We start from the raw sequence: 19,807 nt of genomic DNA on the forward strand, positions 1-19,807 counted from the left end.
ATGGCTTGGGGAAGCAAAGCTCTTTCTCTCTCAAGTTTCTCTTACCTCAGGAGTACTTAAAGACTCTTGGAACTCCAAGGTATAAAGCCAAAGGTCAGTGAGATGCTTGCCTATAAAGGAAGTTAAAGGAGAGTTTCTGGTAAGTTCAGAAGCACAGTACCTTGCTCAGTCTCAGTCACTGAGAGCAGTGAGTTTGAACAAAAAGGATAAATTGATCCTGCAAGAGATCCAGTATGGAACTCCACACAGCATACCAGGGCATGATAAAGAGTTACTTCCAAACCTTGTTTCTTAACTTCTGGCTAGGGAAAATCAGGAAGAGTGAGTTTATCAAAACTAAATCAACCCATTAGCTTTTTAACAACAGGCACCTTGTCTGGATGGTATTTCTATTTAAGTAGCTGTGGAAAGACAGCAAGTTTATGTTCACCTAGTACCAGAGATTGAGCACAAAAGCTAAAACTGCAAGCCTGTTAAGCATTCAAGACAGCAGAACAAGAACTGAAAATCATCTATTTAAAATAAGCATAAACAACGTACTTAATTAACATGCATTTTGGCTTCCTCCCTGCCCAATCCTGTAGTATGAGTATTTTTTCCTCAAAACTAGTTATACAAGTTATGATCAACTTGTTCTGCATTTACTGCCAGTGTTTTCACATGGAAAAGAACTCGTGTTCTTTAAAAGCCAAATTTCATAACGACACTTCTAAAGAAGAAAGTAATCCACATTACTTAAATTTCTTGAACTGACACTAAATACACACCAGTGTGGTCAAAACTCCAATATAGCCAAGAACAGAAATAAAGAAAATTCCGAGACACGTAATTTCATTCTCCTTAATATGGTTAGCAAAGAAGTATTTTTTAAAAAATAAATAAGGGGACACAAGAAACCCCCCAAACCAACAACCCAAGACTGTCCTCTAATCCTATTCTGACACTCCACATGGTAAATTTAATTTAGCAGTTAACATGACTACTGGATGCAAGCCACTCCATGTTTTGAAGATGTAACACTTTTTTGAAACTAAAAGTAAGAAAACTGTAAAAGTAAGGTGGTGAGTGCTGGTTTGAGGGGCAGGGCATGGTTGTTTAGGGTGGTTTTTTGGTTGTTTGTTTGTTTGTTTGTTTTTTAAATCCGTAACATTTAGGAACAAAACCAGTTGGTTCCAATGTAATCACTGTGATTATACACAGTGAAGGAAGACAACTACAAGCAAAGTAAAGTACTTAACTGAATTAAGCTATCAGTAAAAATAATCTAGAAAAAACTGAAGAAGCAGTTTTTATGCCAAAGTCCAACAAAACAATTTTGTAAAGTACACAGACACTAAGGTCTGAAGAATGTAAAAGCTTCACTGTGAAACAGGTTGTCACTACATAAGAATTGTGTACCTCTAATCCAGTATCTCCATAGGACCACAACACTGAAGCTGAACTGTATGGCCACATAATCTTATGTAGCAGAACCCACATCACTTTTTCAGCCTCCAGACCTCACTCAAGATGAATATTGAGCCCTTTAATGAAATGAAATGAGCTAAAGAATGCAGAGGAGATTCAGCACAGACTCAAATGCAATGATATTAACTGCTTTGTGTTTCTTGTCTCTTCTGCTCTGTGGTGACTCTAAGGGACAAAGAGTGATGTACCCTGTCAAGTTCAGTCACCTAAGTCAGTGACTGCTGCTGAGGCAGTGTCGAGAGAAACAGCTTCCTGTACACCATTCCCAAGCACTTAATGTTTCCAATGGAAAACACGGAAATTCTTGAAGCTTGGTCCTTTCATCCTACGTACTCGGACTAAACCACCCACATCACACACCAGTTTGCAACTTCACTGAAGCAGCAAACAGACCACAACACATCTGACTTCTTAAATCACTCACAAATTTAGAAGCACATTGAAGTGCTCCCAGCGTTCCTTAGCGTGATGCTGGTGCTTTAGGGAACCAGGAAACAGCACTGACTGGTAACAGCATCAATATGATCCAGAGTCTGGCTTAAGGTTTAAACAGTAACACCTTTGTATGTGAGATAGTATAAAGAGCAGATTAGCCACTAGGGTGTGTGACTTTAAGATTCAGTGCTCAGCCTAGGGAAAAGCACCCAAAAATAAGAGATGGTAAGACATGCAAGAGTTCACTTGGCATTTTACAAGTGTCAGTTTCAATCTCCAGTGTTTGTCAACCTTCCACCCGGGGAAGTGTAGCTTGCAAAACAAGCTTTGTTTTTACCACAACAAACAAAGGCTGATATAACAGGATTTGTACAAGAAGCAACAATACCCCTTAGAATAGTGGTATTTGACAAGAACATACTTTCTAAGACATGGGGTTCCTTTATTAACTGCTAACCTGCTATTCTGTTGAGATAAGAGCTACGAATTTGATGAAAGGATGACAACTGGGCCTGTAAAGAGGGTTGGAAGCTGTGAAAACAACCTGCTTTCTCTTGAAAATCCAAGAGGATGAAAAAAATTACTTTTGGGTAAAGCCCCTGAGGACATTTCCAGAACTACATGTTATATTGTCCTTCAAATCCCTGGTGACAAGAAGACATTTTAGAGGAACTGGACAAACACATTAGGAGATTCAGTTGTAAGCTTTTGAGAAACAGTCTTCAGCTCTTTCAGACATTCCTGACTTGACAGTTTACAGAGCCAAGAGCCCTATTCCCAAGATGGTGGGCGTTCACAAACTGCAGGACTTTATTTTTATACGCCACAGAAAAAACCTCCAAACCAAAACACAGAAACACAACAAGTAGAGTAACAGTCATGTTCTTGTCACCACCCTAGCGTAAGATTATTAACTCAATACAAAGAAGATGGAAAACAAAGACATTTCAACATCAATCTAGATACTTTACTGTGAGGGGTTTTTTTTTCTCCAATCAATATACTCTGGACAAATGAAATTTACAAACTCTTCAACTGGAAGAATTAAGTAGAAAAAGTGCTTATAGAGAAGACACTCATACAAACAAAAATACAGACTTGGCTGTAAGCTTGGAGGTAAGGGGAAGGAGAATTTCAGTAAGTGATCATCAACTTACAATGGGCTGCAAAAATACAAACCTCTTACATGTTTCCAACACAGCAGAATGGTGGCACAGACACTTTCACAGGGCATCTTCAAACAAATCAGAACAAGGGAACAGGAAATCTTTGCCTGCCACCACAACTGGCTGTTTTAGTTTAAGCACACCTCCACAGATGAGCTATGTAACTAATATGGCTCCATGGCACTGAAGCAGAAGATGCCCAAACATAAGCTGCAAATATTAATTTCTACTACATCATGATATTTGGGTATTGGCATCTGGCATTTTGGAAGCAGTACACTTTTTTTCACATCTGCTTTTCCCCCACCTTCCCATAAAAACAACAGTAAGGAGCTCTAGAGCTCTCAGGAGCTCTAGAACTACTACAGTTTACTGGATGGAAGAAGATCATCTAAGTATCACAGCCACAGTAACAAGGAGGTGTCATCACTGCACCAAAAAGATAAACAAGAACTATGCTGATGCTTGGACTTTAATTGATTACATCAGAAACTCTCTCAATAGGACAATATGAAAGAGGCAAAAGGTGTGCATCTGGTAGGAGTTGTAAGCCTCACCTAAATCTTTCCCACAGTGCTCCAAGATTATTAACTACTGTCCTTGAAGACTGCCTGTAACTGTTCTCCAAGTCTGAGAAAGGAAGAAATACATGATGATGGCCTTTGTGGAGCCTTTTGATTCAAAATAGTAATTAAAGAAGTATTTTAGTTGTTGACAACCTATCAACATAAAACAACACTTATGAAAGTAGCTTTTCCAACTATTAAACAATGAATACATCATTTCCATAGCAAAAAGCATAAGAATTAACTACCTGTGCATAACCTGCAGACTATCATTCATGCAACAAAACAAAAAATGCCTTTCAGCATGTATCTTTAGCTTGATTTACTGATGAAAATACAAAGACACTTCAAATTGAACCATAAGAATATCCACCTGGACAATGTTTGGGCACAATGTACTATTGTAACCAGTAGCATGGAGAGAAGAGGAAGAACCCCAACATCCTTCTCTGAAGGTAGATGTTGCACTCTCCAGCAAAGAAGAAGAATCTTTGGGGTAAGTCTTTACAGTTATTAGGAACACATATCCTAATGCTGATGCTGTCAGGCTATACCAGCAACTATTTATGTAACATGACAACACCAATTCATCTAGCAGTCATTTTTGAAGCAATCTGTTTGTTGTATACATACATACATACAATTTGCTTCACTGATACTGTGGGTATGTGACTGTGCTGCACAGGTGAACTGTCCTTTAAAAACAGTCACAGCAACAGTTTGAAGGGTTGAAAGTCTGTTTCCCATGATGTGCGGCCTGGAAACTCCAGCTCTTATTGCACAGTAATAAGCACACAATTCCTGTCCTTAGAAACTTTTAATTTATATGTAGTTTCCCCACTGAGCTATCAATACAGATCTTGTATGCAAACAGGCTTAACAGAGATCTACAGAACAGAGTTATCATCAGTGGTACATCTGTAACAGAGGGAGAAGCACAAAAGCTAAACTCCAAGACCACACAGAATTCACAACCGAAGTATTCAGACAGATGCGTAACAGTGCAGAAGTAGGTGCAACTCTGGTAAGCAAGTTTCCAGCTGGCACATTGATTTATCTTATCCATACTGACACATCTGAGTAGCAATTCCTTCAGCAAGGGCCTGCAAGAACTTCAGATCAATTAGCACCAAAACTGAACTGCTCAGGAGCTACATCTTTCTTATGATGTTTAAGAGTAAGGAAAGAAAAAAAAAGCACCCAGGCACATGGAATAAACAGAAAAGTTACCAAACACTGGCTTCTGCCTTTGAAAGATTTCAAATGACTACTGGTTTCAAACTTACAATTAGTAAACTGTTTAAGCTAGGAAATGGTGCCTATTACCAACCTGTTCTACAGCACAGATACACGAGACTAATGGAAAGACCTATGATGGAGCATGTGAGAGCCTGCATTTGTAGTGCTGAGTTCCAGACTCACATGCAACACTATTTCAAGGAAGAAGCTACTCATAAATTTGCATTCTTTCACTTTCTTAAAACATGCGTGAAATTCCGTGGTTTTGCTGATTTACATCAACTAAGAAGATGAATTCTTTTCTAGAAAAATAAAGACAAGTTACCTAGTATTCATTTTGTGTGTCTGAAAACCTAAATAGGGATCAAGAACCAAACTAGTTGCTAGGTCATCATTTTCACAGAGTTCCTTGGCAGACATTCCAGAGGAAGGCACATAACGACTTTGACCCTCAAATCCTGAAGCACCGCTACCTGCAAATAAGAAAGCACAAATTAGATATCATTTAAGGGACATTACAGAGCCCAGCTACATTGAAGGACAGACAGATACACAGGCTGGAGGCAAAAAATACAGAACAATTGAGGAAGATGATAAAACACCTGAAGAAGCAGAGGCACAGTTAATTTTCCCCTCTTGCTTTTTTCATTTATGTAGTAGTCAACGGAGAAAGTATTTTAAAATGTTATTTTATGGGTTTGTTTAATTAATTTTCATTTCCTTCTCTCTTCCGTTCCCCAACTACAAGCATCTTTCCAGACTACACAGTTCAGTAATGCCTACCCCAAAAATTTCTGACCTATAAATGGATGAAACAACAAAATCTGAAATCTGATCTTCTGAAAAATCTGAATAAAGGACTTTAATTTGCATATTAAAAAAAAAATATTTGATATTTCTGATGTTAGCTCCATGCTGACTGCAGACCTCCCTCATGAGTTAGGGTAAGACAGAAGCCTGGCTTGCAAACTAGGAAGTGAATCACAGCACTAAGCAGCAGAAACATGTACATACATCTGCTTGATCTTCTCTCAACTCCGTTTTTGCCCGTCTTTGGATTCTCCTTTCCTGCATGCTGCAATTTGGTCTGTGCGTGGTCATTAGATGACTTGCTTCCACTTCTCCGGCCATTCACTACCATGTTCTTGGATTCTCCCAGCCACTTCATACCCACAGACAATCTGACTCAGTTGCATTTAGTCACTTTTCAAAAGGCTTGGAGAAGTGGATGAATAAATTCAGTTCCAATTCCTACTGGAAGTAAAACATAAACATGATTAGAACTTACCGGGAAACTGTTTTCAGGACACAGTTTAAAAAAAAATAGTAATACCCCAACAACAACAACAACAATAAACCCAAACACACCCCCATGCTCCCCTCCCCCCCCCCAAAAAAAAGTGGAGAAAGGTGGGAGGAAAGATGGCAATCTGCATTTGCATTTGGAAGAAAGAAAAGCAATTTGTTAGCACCAGTACACAGAAGTGTGAACAGGTGATGTATTGTCCTACAACTTACAATGGCATTTGGCAGCAAGGATGGAATTCTAAAGTTGATAAATTGCTAATGACAACTCATTTTTAAGAGCTGGACTATACCCATGGATATACCTGTACAAGCATATGTACACGTGGATAAACACATCCAGAGCTATGTGACTCCAGACCTAGAGTATTTTCAAATACATATCCAATTAAGATTCTATCTCCTAATACATAAAACCCATAACCTATTGGGAACTCTACAGCAAAGAAGACCATTCTACAAGCAACCTCCAAGAATTAAAGATGAGCAAAGTTTAGAAAAACGAAGGGAAAAACCCCAACCAGAAAATGGATATTTTTGGAATGGGGTTAGGGGAAAGATGTTCAATCTTTATTAAAAAAACAGAGTTCAAAAAACCCTCAGTGATGATCTAGAGGACCCAGGCTACTATTCCTACTGTTCTATATTACAAAACAAACCAGTCACAACACACCTGGTTCAATGTGCCAATACTAAGTGGGGTCACAAGTATAGTTGAAATTTTACAGTACGTAAGTGTCTAGCAAAGCACATGCTAGTTTTTGTCTGCAGTCTCAATGTTTTTTGCATAAATAATTACAAGAAAGCTAAAAATTTTAAATAAATTTTAAATTATGTTTTTGTACACAGTTGTATCTCACTCTATAACTTGCAGGAAAAAATGTGATTTACACAATTACTTTACAATTGCATTTATGCATTAGTAATTCATTCAGTTGATTTTAATTCACCCTCCTCCGTACTGTTTCCTCACAAATAAATAAATTGTGCCTTTTCACTTTACTGTAATTATAAAAAGAACGTCAATGCTCTGCTCACAGCTGGTAACAGGCCATTGTAACATGCATTCCAATCTGGTGGAAGAAAGTCACAACAAACTAACAGATGTTTGAAATACTGTCTTTTGTAGAAATTCTGCTTTTTATCAGGTGAGAGTAGTAAACGACTAGATTTCTGTTAGACACCTATGTGATCCAGCTACTTAAAGAAATGTTTATGGCCAGATGATTTGTAATTAAGTTATTTAGAAAGATGCAGAAAATTGAGGCAATTAGGGAAACACAGTGAAGACAAGTGTATCGTTTATTAACAGATGCACTGCCTCAAACATCCTACTAGAACATATCACCCAGACACTGACAGGTTTTAGAACCTTCTACAAATTGTCACAGAAGGGCAGTAAAGACCATCAACAAAGTGTAACAGAATCACACTGAGCAAAAGCTGGCTCAATTACTGCATCAATACAAAGAAAAAGAATTGAGATCGTTTCAGTGGACAAAGAATCTTCTTGCTGCCAGTAACAGAAAGGATTTTTTTTAACCTCAAGATTAACTCTATTCATTCAACTATAAGTAGACCCAGCCATTTTTACAAAGTTCCACCAAAAAACCCTTGGATAGGCGCTTTTTTTTCCTTCATAGAACTTGCCTGATAACATACACCTATAAGTTTATGATAACATAAACCTAAAAAACCCCCCAACAAAACCTCAAAAAAACAATCAAATAACCCCCTAAACTTCCTTGTTAAGTATTCCACCTGAACTTCTGTCAGACCAACCCTGTGAAGATATGCCACTGACTGACTCTGATGTAAACTCTTAATGACAAAACCACTCTCAAACTTTGCTTTTCTTACTTCTCGATCTATTAATTTTACATGTCTATATACTCTAATTAACCCCCATTCTGACATGTTTTTGTAACATTGGTAATGAAAAGCACTAAGCAGAAACTACATTACAAACTTCCATGAAATTCAGTCTTGGTGTCTTTGTACACCAGGACTGAACTCCACCCTGCACTGGGCTACAGCTCAAGAGCAGTACAGGTGAATGAAACTACCATGAAGTCTGACTGTACATGGGTCCTGTATTGTATCCAGCAGTCTGGGGAAAATGCTTAATGTGGTACTTTCTGACAACTACCAGGTACAGGAGCCACAGGGCTGAAGGAAAGGTGTTCCTGTTCAGAGGAAACCCACCTTTCCAAGTGCTGTTTGGGCAGGGGGGGTGAGTACTGTCTGTGCCAACACACTTCTGCTTAAACAATAACAGCAATGACAAGGAAGGTACCAGTGCAGAGGTAAGAAGCAACATGGCCACATAATCATGCACTCCAACTATACTAAACGTTAGGAAAAAGACTTCATTCTCCTCCAAAGTAGATTGATATAGACAGCAACATAAGTCGTCCTCACACAAAATCAGGTCATTTAGAGAAGCATAGCAAAATTCTGGTGAAAAATCATTCTTCATTTGGTCTCAACAGCCTAGTGAGCAAGAAAACCTTTGTCTCCATCTACTGCTGCCTCTCCTTTCTAGTATCAGCCAAATGACAAACTTGAAGACAGCCAAGTGTGCTTTTTCAGCCTCTATTCAAAAGGACAAGAGGCAATGGGCAGAAACAGATGCACAGAAGTTCCACCTGAATATGAGGAAGAACATCTTTACTGTCTGGGTGAATGAGTACTGGAACAGATTGCCTCGAGAGGTTGTGGAATCTCCCTCACTGGAGGCATTCAGGATCTATCTGGACACAATCTTGTGCCATGTGCTCTGGGATGGCCCTGCTTAAGCAGGGAGGTTGGGCCAGAGGACCCACTAAGGTCCTTTCCAACCTGACCCATTCCGGGATTCTGTGATTCCTTCTCCCAGTACCCAAACACTGCTTTCCAGACATTATATCAAAAGCCAGAAACAACAGCCAGGATTCCTTTCCCCATGAATATCACATCTGCTAATGCCAACAGAAAACCTGAAAGGGAGCAAGAGATGCCCCACTCACCACCACCATGTGATATTTAATTTATCTTCAGATGTGACTTCTCACTACTAGCTACATCAGACTCATACTGACAAGTCTTTTAGGAACTGAGAAACGGAAGAGATGAACACTATCTTTCCATTTAATAAAAAACTCAAATATACTTGCAGCACCACATAGTTAGAAACTCTTGCTACAGAGCTCTGCCATCAAAATCTAAAACCACACATGGACCACTTAGGACTTCGGGTTTATCTATAACTGTGAAGTTTACCAGCACAATTAGAGCTTCCAAGGGACCTTCTGTATTTCAATATAAATGACCACACTGCTGTTTTAACTCTTTACTAATAACACCGCTACTCTTTAAATTACACTGCCTTTAGCAATTCTTTTCTGGTAGTTTGAAAGGCACATTTCCTCAAATCCCAAAATACAGCTCAATTGCATTTGGCACCTGTCACTGAGGTATGTGGCATTTCATTGCAACTGTACTCTTAAAAATGAAAACTCAGGTTTCATTTATTTGGTTCTAAATTTACTAAACCTATTAACACTTTTTGAGCATTATTTGCATATCAGTAACACTCAGAAGCACCATTCAACAACTGAAGCAGAAACACAATCGATGCAGCCATCACCCAAGATACTCCAAAGCCTCCAAGAGCTACCCAGAAGTGTTTACCAGACTGATTAAACAGTGCCATTCAGATTTACATTATACTTGGAAAGCCTTAGTCCTTTCATAATGGGAAGTGTAGTAAATCCCTATCAATTTGAGTAAAGAAATTCATAAAACAGATCTCAAAAGTTGTCTGAGCCTCCCAGAATTTGGGTCCTCATCTGTGAAAGCCATCAATTCAGAAAAGTCTTGTTGTGAGAGTGAAAAAAAGCTGCGCAAAACCAAATCAACAAAACCCTAAACCACTGAAACACAGCAGTACCTATAAGAAATTTAAGTACAATTTATTTTCGTTTACCATAACACATTTTTTGCATATACGTTCTTATTACTCAAAGGACAGAGACAGCTTCTAACATAGGCAAAGAGGCAGTGGGTTTTATTCATCCTTCTCCAGGACACAGGCAAATACACTAGGATCAGAGGTTTTACTAACAAGTACGGTCATCCTCTCCTTTCCCATAGTTTCAAGTATACAGACAAGCAACGGACCTCCCTTAAAACAGTTTATGGATTTTTTTAAGAACTCAAACATCTAAATTTTGGCTTGCCTTTTTTTTTTTTTTTTTTTTTTTTTTTGTAATTAACAATAGCTGCAAAAAAGTTTTCCTCAACAAGACAGTGACCTAAACCGAACATGCATGAAAAAAACCAAGCAAAAAAACCCAGCCTCAGCTCTTCTGGACAAATCAGAGGAAACAAGAGAAAAGACACAGGTTTCATTACTGATAGCCCTGCAAAAAGTAACAGACCTTTGAGTTCGCGAAGCAGAGCAAAACTGTGCAACTAATTTTCCTATGGGATCACCAGAATAAAAACAACTGATCAAAATCAGCTGAATGAAAACTTGCACAGCTTTAAGGAGCTACTCAAAACAGTCTCAAGTCTTATTTTGGTTACTGCATTTGGGATGAACTGGTTCAGTAAACTGGACCCCCAGAAAATGTTTTTTGAGTGTTTGTTTTCAGCTAGTTAGTGCTGAGAATAAGCTCAGTGCAGAACTGGACATGGATTAATAGTGGCATGGGGAGGCTGCAAGACTGTGTCAAAACTGACTCAGGTCAGTTCAGTCTGCTGTGGAACCGCAGCCCCAGGATGCAGGTTTGTGAGAGCACACCTGGATCCAGAACTGACCCAAACCCAGGCTCAAGTCTCTCACCAATAGCTCGGCCTGTACATTCCCTTTTTCTCTTGTGCAGCCACATGGTTTTTGTGTGTCAGTCTGGATACTGATCCAAGCACAATGCAGGCACAGAAGCAATCCAGTACCAGCACAAACTGAGTGTCAGAGAGAGAACTACACTTCAGCAGCTCCTGCCCCTTCTCCCCTGCCACGCCATATCCTTCTCAGGGTGAGGCTGAGCACAGCACCCCAAAGCCTGTGTGATCCCCCCAAGTCACTGCAACAACTCCTGCATTCAGCAGTCACAGAGACAATATAAAAGCTCGCTACTTCCAGAAAAGGGAGAACCTCCTTCCTCCCACCTGCCAAGTCACACAAACATTTCCACCAATTCTAGTGCTTTGTGGACCTCTCCATAACCCAATTTAACTCTGTGTGTGTGCAGCTACGTGACTTACACGGGTTCAGATTCAGTTCAGGGCAGACCCACCATGGCTAGATCAAACAGTTCAATGAAGACTCCAAACCAGTGTAAGTCCAAAAGTAGCCCTGCTGCCTCCCCACCTGCTTGTGCCCACTTCCACACCATCCTTCCTCTGTGCCAGCAAAACAAATGCAGAGCCAAGTGACCTGAATGATTTGGCCACTGAATCAGGACAGTCACCAGTAAGTCTGAACCTGGCTGGCTGGAACGATGGGTGGATATTACAGGCAGGGGGAACACACAAGGTCAGGGAAGTGGTCAAGAGTACTTAAGCTGGGAGCTCTTTGCATCCTCAATCCACAGCTCTGGTTTAGCACAGGAGTATCACACCTTACACTTACCACGCTAACTTGGGCAACTGTCTGTTGCCTTAAAGCATGTGCTGTTTGAAGTGAAAAGCATACTGGGAAGTGTAGTCCTGGAATAGGATAGTGCTAACAGAGCAAAAAAGCCATTCAAGAGCCCTCATCAATCCTGTTACGGAGTATACAAGGATACATCATCCCACTCATTCATTTTATATGCAATACATTAAGCAATTGCTTTAAATAAGTCTGAATTTCCAGTTTGTGAGCTCCAATGGTATAACGCAGAGCTATCTGTGTCTATCTGGTCCTAATAACAGCCTGATAAAGAAACAGTAAAATCTAACTTTTCAACCAAGTAAGCCTTGATTTCCTCACACATTGTTACTTGCAAGGAAGGAAGCAAAGAACTGAAAAGTTCCGTTTTAATGAAAATTGAAGCAGATGCATCCATAGTTATAGTGGTCCGATTATGGAAACAAGGCATGGCTCTGTGACAACTATCCTACAATGCATTTTAACCTTATTGATAAAAACCTGCCACTATGTATTTATAGTTACAGTATTAAACACCGATCAGATTGCCATCTCATATCACAGAATCAATTAGGTTGGGAAAGACCTCTGAGATCATCGAGTCCAATCTATGACTGAACACCACCCTGTCAACTAGATCATGGCACTAACTGACACGTCCGGTCTTTCCTTAAACACCTCCAGGGACGGTGACTCCACCGCTTCCCTCAGCGGCCCATTCCAATGGCCCATCACCCCTTCTGTGAAGAACTCCTATCTGACGTCCAACCTAAACCGCCCCGGCACAACTTAAGACCGTCCTCTTGTCCCGAGACGTGTTGCTCTGCACTGAATTCAACGCACCAGATAACTCCACAAAGTTCTACACTTCAGGTTCTCACACTGCCCGTGACACACCCTGACAAAACACCACGCACTCTCCCTCTCACTCACCGGTTTCAGCGTTTCCGAGAGCAACGTCTTAGACATAACTTTACAGTTTCAGATACAGATGCTGGACAAAGACGTGCCTTACCCTTTGACTAATGGCATATATCATCCGATGAAAAATCACAAAAAAAACCAAAAAAACCAAACCCAAGCAAAAAAAATCATACAAAAAACCCCCAAGGGAACTAGTCCGGCCATTCCATCAAACCGAGGGAAGACCGAGAGGGTCACTAAAACCATCAGCCTAGATGTGTAACTACTGGAACGGGCCGACGCTCCCGGCCCAGAACGCAGGGCCGGGCCGGCGGAAGGGGAGCGGGACCGGGTCCGGCCCGGGCGGCGCCGCCCCCGCGCCCGCTGCTGCCCCCTGCCGTTCTCCGCGCGCCGGCGCCGCCACACGCCCCGGCCCCGCGCGGCCCCCACCGCCCCCGGCCCCGGGGCCCGGCCCCGCCCGCGGCCGCCCCTCCGCCCGCGGGTCCCCGCTGCGTCCGCCGCTGTCAGCGCCCCGACAGCCGCCCCCGCCCTGCCCGCGGCGGCCCCGCACGCTGCCGGACCCCGGGCGCGGTTCCTCACGGCCCCCCCCCACGCTGAGGGGCGCCTCCCCCGCCCCACAGAGCACACAGAGACCCTCCCCAGAGACCCAAACTCACCGCCCCGCGCTGGGGTCCCCCGCCGCCGGCGCTGCCCCCGCTGCCACTGGGGGAAAATGAATCATCAAAGGCAAGGGTGCGGGGAGGGGGGGGGGGAGGGGAAGGGAGGAAGCTGAAGGGGGAAAAGTGAAGACCGAGCCAGGGAGGGGCGGAGTGGGGAGGAAAACTAAGGAAGGGGGAGAAAAAAAAAAAGCGGCGATAGTGATAAAAAATAATTCCGAGTGGGGGGAGGAAAAAAAATGGCGGATTAAAATCCAAGATGGCGGCGCCGAGGGGCGAGCGGCGCAGGGGGGAGGCGGCGGGGAGAGCCGCCTGGAGATCCCTCCGCCGCGCCCCGCGAGAAAGAGTCCCCCGGGCTCCCCCGCAGAGACCCCGCGGGGTGGCGGCGCGGACCGGCCGCCGCTTCCTCCTCCTTCTCCTCCTTCCCTGCGGGGAGCCCTCGTTCCGCCGCCCTGCCGAGCCAGGCGAGCGCCGCGCTGGCCGCCGCGCCCCGAAGTTTCTTCTTGTTCCTCCCGGCGGAGCCCGCGACCTCCTCGCCCCGTCCGGGGAGACGCCGAGTGCCCCTGCGCTCCCGGCGGCGGAGGGACACCGCGGACACCCGCCGCCGCGCACTCCCGCCGCCGCGGAAGGATACACCGCTCCCAGGGAAACACAACCCGCCCCCAGCCGCGCCGCTTCCCGCCACCGCCGCCGCCTCCTCTCGCCGCCGCTTCACCGCGGGCGGCACGGGGGCAGCCGGGGCAGCGCGTCCGGCCGCGGAGCTGGGACGGCGGCGGCCGCGGGCCCCATGACCGCCCGGCGCGGCGGAGGGATCCCGCTGAGGGAGGGGAACGAGGCCCGGGCCGCCCCGCACGGCCGTGTGTGCGGGGAAGAAGTGCCGCTCCGGGATCCCTCCGCGCGGTGCTGCCCTTTAAACACGGGGGACTCCCCGCCGCGGGGCGCGCACCGGGATGGGTGTCCTTGTGCTGCCTCGCGGTTCCCCTGCTGCGTGGGTCTCGGGGGTCCGTAAGGCGACAGCTCGCCCTACCCTGCCCCGCCGGGGGAGAGGGGAGCGGGACCGCAACCTCAGCTCTTCAGCACCTGCTTCCCCCCCCCGCGCCGCTGCCTGACAGAGGCATTTAAAAATGGCCCCCGCGCGCTGGAGGGGCTGGGATGGCGCCTCCCTCCTGCCCTCCCTCCCCCCGTCCCGGGGCAGCGCTGAAGGCATCGGCAGCAGGGCCGGCAGCGGGCGGTGGCCGTGGCGGCGGGAGCGCCCGCCAGTGGCGGGGCATGGCCGTGCCCCCCGCGCCCGAACAAAGGCGGCGGCGCCAATGTCGCGCCTTGTCGCGATAGCGGGGCGGGGAGAGGCGGCTGCGATACCGCCCGAGGGCAGGAACGGGCTGAGTTACATGCGCTTGTGGGGGAAAAAGCCTGTTAGTGCAGTAGCTGCTGAGCGTTACTGTATTAGCGCGGCTTGGAAAGCTCGGAGGCCAACGCTTTCCTGATGGAAGTTCAGGAATTCTGTGATGTGCTTGATAGTTCATGCTGCATTTCTGTGTTGTGTTGTACAGTAAGCTTGTGGCAGTACAGAATATTCTCAAATAGGAGTTTTATTTTTACAAGTTTCCCAAAGCTTTTAGATTGTTTGCACTTGTTCTAACTAAGGTAACCAGAAATGCCTGTGGAAGAGGGAAAGATTGACCGTGTAACACCTATCCTGTCAACAGCTACTCACCCAGAATACCAAATCCTCAGCTTTATGCATAGTAGGATGCTAAAGATTTTCAATTGAACATAATTTTGCATGTGACTTTGTTTAATTTTGCTTTAATAGCACCAGTGAGATGATATTTGGAAATGTCATGTGTCTCAACAAGCCAAATTGCTAGGCAAATTGATTTTACTCTAATTTGATAACAAGAAATTGCCTCTGAAGCTTTTTGCCTGCCCAGTTGCTAAACCAGGTTAACATAGACTTTTACAGGTGAATTATAAACATCTAAAAGATTTAATTCAAACCAGAATGGACTGTCAGCAGCATTGCAGGCAGTGACACTGTGATAATATTAGTAACAACGTGCGTATATTGCTTTATAGTGTGCCAGGTTGCTCTGTAGGTTTATGGGAATGGCTACAGTCCTCTTGGAAGGTTGGCTATTGCTAAACTGGAAGATGCTGGCTTCAATCTTCATGGCAACAAGAGTTTTCCATAGCTCTGGCAATGGCTGCTGAATCCTTATTGTGGTTGAAGGAGCACACAGAAAAACACCTATTTACATCCTTTCCCTAGACTCCAGTAGGTGATCTGGTGACAAAGCCCTGGCTACATCTGAAAGGACATTTTTTTTTGTTTGTTTTTTCCAGAATTCATTTATCTGAGACTTACTTCTTCTGGTAACAATTACAAAAGTTTAATGAAAAAATAATCACTATTTCCACTTTGATTGCAGTTGGGTTTGTTATTTCTTCTGCGTTGTAGCAGTTTTGCATTGTAGGCCTTTGATTCAATAAAACAAAATACTGTCTTTGGAAATAAGAAAGTTTGGTGATCAACCCATGGTCAAATCATGATAGGATGCTTCAAGAATAAGTTTACTATGTTAAATGTGCCCTTTTTTTCTTTTTCTTTTTTTTGGAAACCAGCAGATACCTGGCAACTCTCTCCCAGTAATTTATTTGGGTAATTTATTATATTTTGTATAGTGTGTTCAGACTTCAATTTAGAAACTATTTAGGTTAGTTTCAACACTGGTTTTACTTTCTAAATTAATATTACCATATCAGCCTAAACCTTCACCAGAACATGAAAAATTTCAGGTAATAAACCTCTGCTTTTTTCTACTTTGTTATCAAAGGATGGGAATGATGGAATAATTTGTTAAAGGTGTAAAAATTCCATTCAGTCACATGTTACTCAAGCTACCTGTGTTGATTTTGTGACTTCTGGAGATTTTTTTTTTCCTGGTACTATTAGACCAAAAGATTTTGGGCAGGCCAGGCCCTAGATAAGTTTATATCAGTGTGCAATGGCAAGAATCAGTAGTTTTAAATTCCCAGAGTAGTTTTCCTAAATGGTTGCAGTTATAAAAAAATTTGCTTTTTTGCCTTTTTTTTTTTTTTTTTGGTAGATGTTCCCACTTTGGGTATAGTTTTTACATTTTCAGCATCCCATATATGTTATGACAGCACAGCTCTAATATTGCAAACATTTTTGGTCATCCAGTTTTTACTGAAAATTTGTAGTTACTAAAAAATGTATGTGATGAGTGGTTTTTTGCAAGCCATATCTTTTAAGAAGCAAAAGGTGAACTTTAGGCTTGAGTTGCATGTAGAAGCTGCTCCTGCTGCACTGTGATCTCTGGGGCTTTGTGTGGGCCCAGACCTCTGCCCATGGCTGCAGGATCAGAATCCAGCCCTGAGCCTCCTCCTTCCAAACCACCCCTGCAACAAAACCTTTCCATTGATATGAAGCCAAATCCAGCTTAAGCTGGAAAAGATACAGCTCTAGCCAAGCAAATGGTGTTCTGTGCCTGTGTGCCCACTCTGACTTTATTTGCAAATCTGATTTACAGGCCATGGCAGTGGGTAATTTGGAGAACTGCAAACATACGATGACGATTGAAAAGTCCATCACCTGCTTGACAGTTCCACTCAGCTATGCAGGTATTGGGGTTTTATTTCTAACTTTTATTCTGCAGTGCTTTTACAGAGACCTAGCATCAGCAGCTGTGACACAGACATCTGGGAGTGTTCCTGTGCCAAAGCCGAGTTGTCATGTATGTTCTGGCTCTTTAGTTCACCTGCCAGGCTCTAAGGCACCCTCATGCCGTAGAAGTTTTAAAGCACACTATGACTTGTGCTGTGACTTATGTAGAACTTGTGTTGGAATTTTAAACTGCAAATACTGTGCCCAAATCCTTACCATCAGTTCTGACAGTCTTAGGAGTCCAGCAGTATCACCGAGTGGAGGTGAAGTATGAGGAAGCAGAGAGTATTACAAGGAAGGAGCCAAAGGAAATCATCAGGTGTAATGAGCCTGATCTTTCATTTATGGTGGTGTTTTATATTCTGTGCAGAGCAAGGAGATGCTCTGTAGCCTTTACTTTCACTGCTGGGAAGAAATGATGTGCAAAGAGGTAATGGGTTTCACTTTGCAAACAACAACACTCTTCTGTTGGCATGGTCACACTGAGAATTTGTTTCCTTTGTGTGCTGAGTGAGTAAATACCTTCCTGTGGTACCTGTGAGAGGATCAGTCCCTTCCCTCTGTGCAGGAGCAGCCACTGTGCCTCACTTGAGGTGCTGGCAGGTGTACCCAGGCCATCAAGGTGTGACCACCTCTGGCTGATGTCACAAGTTAGTTTTTACTGACAGTCACAAACCCAAAGCTGAATATCATAAACGAATATACTTGGAAAGAAAATAAAAGATGTTTCCTGCCCAAGTCTCATTAATTTATCAAAAATGTACATATTCTTAGTAGCAGATGGTCAATAATAAATGATAGATGGCCTCCTCTGTGTAAATTAATGGCTGTAATTCACTTGAGGGGATCTGCTGATGTCATAAGCTGCCAGAGTGCAGCTTGAGTGATTTATTAACAGCTGCAGAAATCCTAGACTGAATTACATCCATGTATTCACTTAGGGTCTGCAGATTTTTATTTATAAAATGTGTAGGTTTGAATTTTTTGATTATTATAGGGATCTCTCCTGTGACTCTAATACAGGGGCACAATGAAGAAATGCTGACTATAAAAGCTCAGATGCCTGCCTGTGATCAAAAGCAGATTTTCTCCACTGATGCATATCAACATCCTTCCTTTTTGTTATTTTTGAAATCAGCTAATCAATATCTGTAGAGGTTTACATAAGTCCTGTTTTGGGTTTTGTTTCCCCTCCCATGAAATATAAACAATGTCATTATCTTCAGGTACAGGAATCTGTGTCACTCAGTGTTGTAGTCACAGCCTCTGCACACACCGGGCCGTGTTCAGCACAAAAAGATGGGAGAAGGTTGAGAGCTAAACAGGAACAAGTGCTATCTCTAATAATCACTGGATTTTGTTGTTTAGGAAGAAGGCAACAGACAGAGAAGGCTAGAAAAGGTGCCTGGAAACCAAAAGTCTTGGGGTACAGGGAAGAGACTCTCCCTGTTCAGGGAGAAAACCTTCCTTTCCTCCACCTTCCTTTTCTTGAATGGTGAAAATAAAAATTTTCTGACTATGAATCCTAGATTTATCACACCCTTCTAACATGTGAACATATGCAAGCAAATGAAACAATTTCGATTCCTTTTTCCTCCTCCCCAAAAAATAGGAGCTGATTAGGATGATATTAAATCCTGTTTCTCAAACAAGAGATACATTTCCAAAATGTAATTTGAGTTGCAGAGGAAGAGGAAAAGGGAGATGAGAATAAATTACGAAGAATTGCATGGCAGGAAGGAACAGTCAGAATTCATTTGCAAATAACTATGCACATTACATTTGCTAAAAATGCAGAATTTCTTGAGAGAACTCACAGCAAATGTTTGGATGCCAGTTAGAACCCAGTGAAAACCCTTCCGGTCTTCTCTCTTTTCTCTCCTCTCTGAGGTTAGGTTTGTTTGTTGATAGTTAGATTTCACCAGTCCTTGGAAGAGTGCTGCAGTTATTGTCCTCAGCAAGGAATGCTGATTTGCTATTGAGCAAATACTGCTTTACTCCTGCTTTCCTTCACCAATGTCTGTCTGTCTGACCTGTCTCTGTGTAAGAGGTATGAATAGAAGGAAGGTGGTATTTGCACAGAAAACAAAGGTTAGAATTTGAAGAAAAACAGGCTCCAGATATTGTTCACTGCCTTGAGGCAAAGCCTTTTCAATTCATTATGAGTTTACTAATTTCAGTAAGCCTGTTACTGCTCTTACAGTGTCATGGACAAAGCCCAATCACATCAGGAAGCTACAATGTTAGCCATTATACAAATGCATGGAAAGGTATCAAAAAGGTATTTTAAATAAAGGCGTGGGGGGTTTTGGTTTTTTTTGTTTTGTTGGTTTTGGAGGGTTTTGTTGTTGTTGTTGTTGTTGTTTTCCTGGAATGAAATGCTGGCTTTTGGATGTTTTTAAAATTGCTTGTGGTTTGGTAGTAGCACATCTCTGGAAGCTTGACTCTCCTGGCTCACCTTTAACTTCATAGGAACATACAACAAGCAGGTGACCAGCTGGACCATGGCCAGCCCATGATTTGCAACTTCCAGGGCAGTTATGAAAGCATCCTCCATTTCCTCTTGAATTCTATCTGAATCCATCCCTTTCCTTTTCAAACTCAACTTAGGTTGGTTGGGGTTGCTTTTCCTTGTCTCTGTGTCTTTGCTTTGCTTGCTTGCTTTGGACCCAGTTTGTATGAAGGCTGCCATGCAAAAACATCGAGAGCTTGGCAAGTATCTCCCTTAAGCTGTATTGATCTCTGTG

At 43.1% G+C, this 19,807-nt stretch overlaps 1 protein-coding gene and 1 long non-coding RNA gene across 7 annotated transcripts in view; one reads left to right on the forward strand and one right to left on the reverse strand.

The window, feature by feature from the left end:
* Positions 1-14,613, reverse strand: part of KMT5B (lysine methyltransferase 5B) — a 29,212-nt gene extending 14,599 nt beyond the window's left edge. Inside the window, exons 1-3 of one of the 6 annotated variants that reach the window (XM_069017082.1) lie at positions 14,322-14,613; positions 5,888-6,124; positions 5,199-5,346 (exon numbers count right to left, since the gene is read on the reverse strand). In XM_069017082.1, the coding sequence (XP_068873183.1) occupies positions 5,199-5,346; positions 5,888-6,041 (302 nt within the window). In that variant the 5' untranslated portion in view covers positions 6,042-6,124; positions 14,322-14,613. The other 5 variants (XM_069017078.1, XM_069017079.1, XM_069017083.1 and 2 more) reach the window with 5 other exon arrangements.
* Positions 14,614-14,660: 47 nt separating this feature from the next.
* LOC138111395 (uncharacterized) lies at positions 14,661-18,916 on the forward strand. The gene is made up of 3 exons (XR_011151358.1): positions 14,661-16,171; positions 16,927-17,017; positions 18,429-18,916. It is a non-coding gene; the product is annotated as an uncharacterized lncRNA (long non-coding RNA).
* The last annotated feature ends 891 nt before the right edge of the window (positions 18,917-19,807 follow it).

Source organism: Aphelocoma coerulescens, chromosome 5 (genome assembly GCF_041296385.1).
Source record: "Aphelocoma coerulescens isolate FSJ_1873_10779 chromosome 5, UR_Acoe_1.0, whole genome shotgun sequence".
Classification (NCBI taxonomy): domain Eukaryota; kingdom Metazoa; phylum Chordata; class Aves; order Passeriformes; family Corvidae; genus Aphelocoma; species Aphelocoma coerulescens.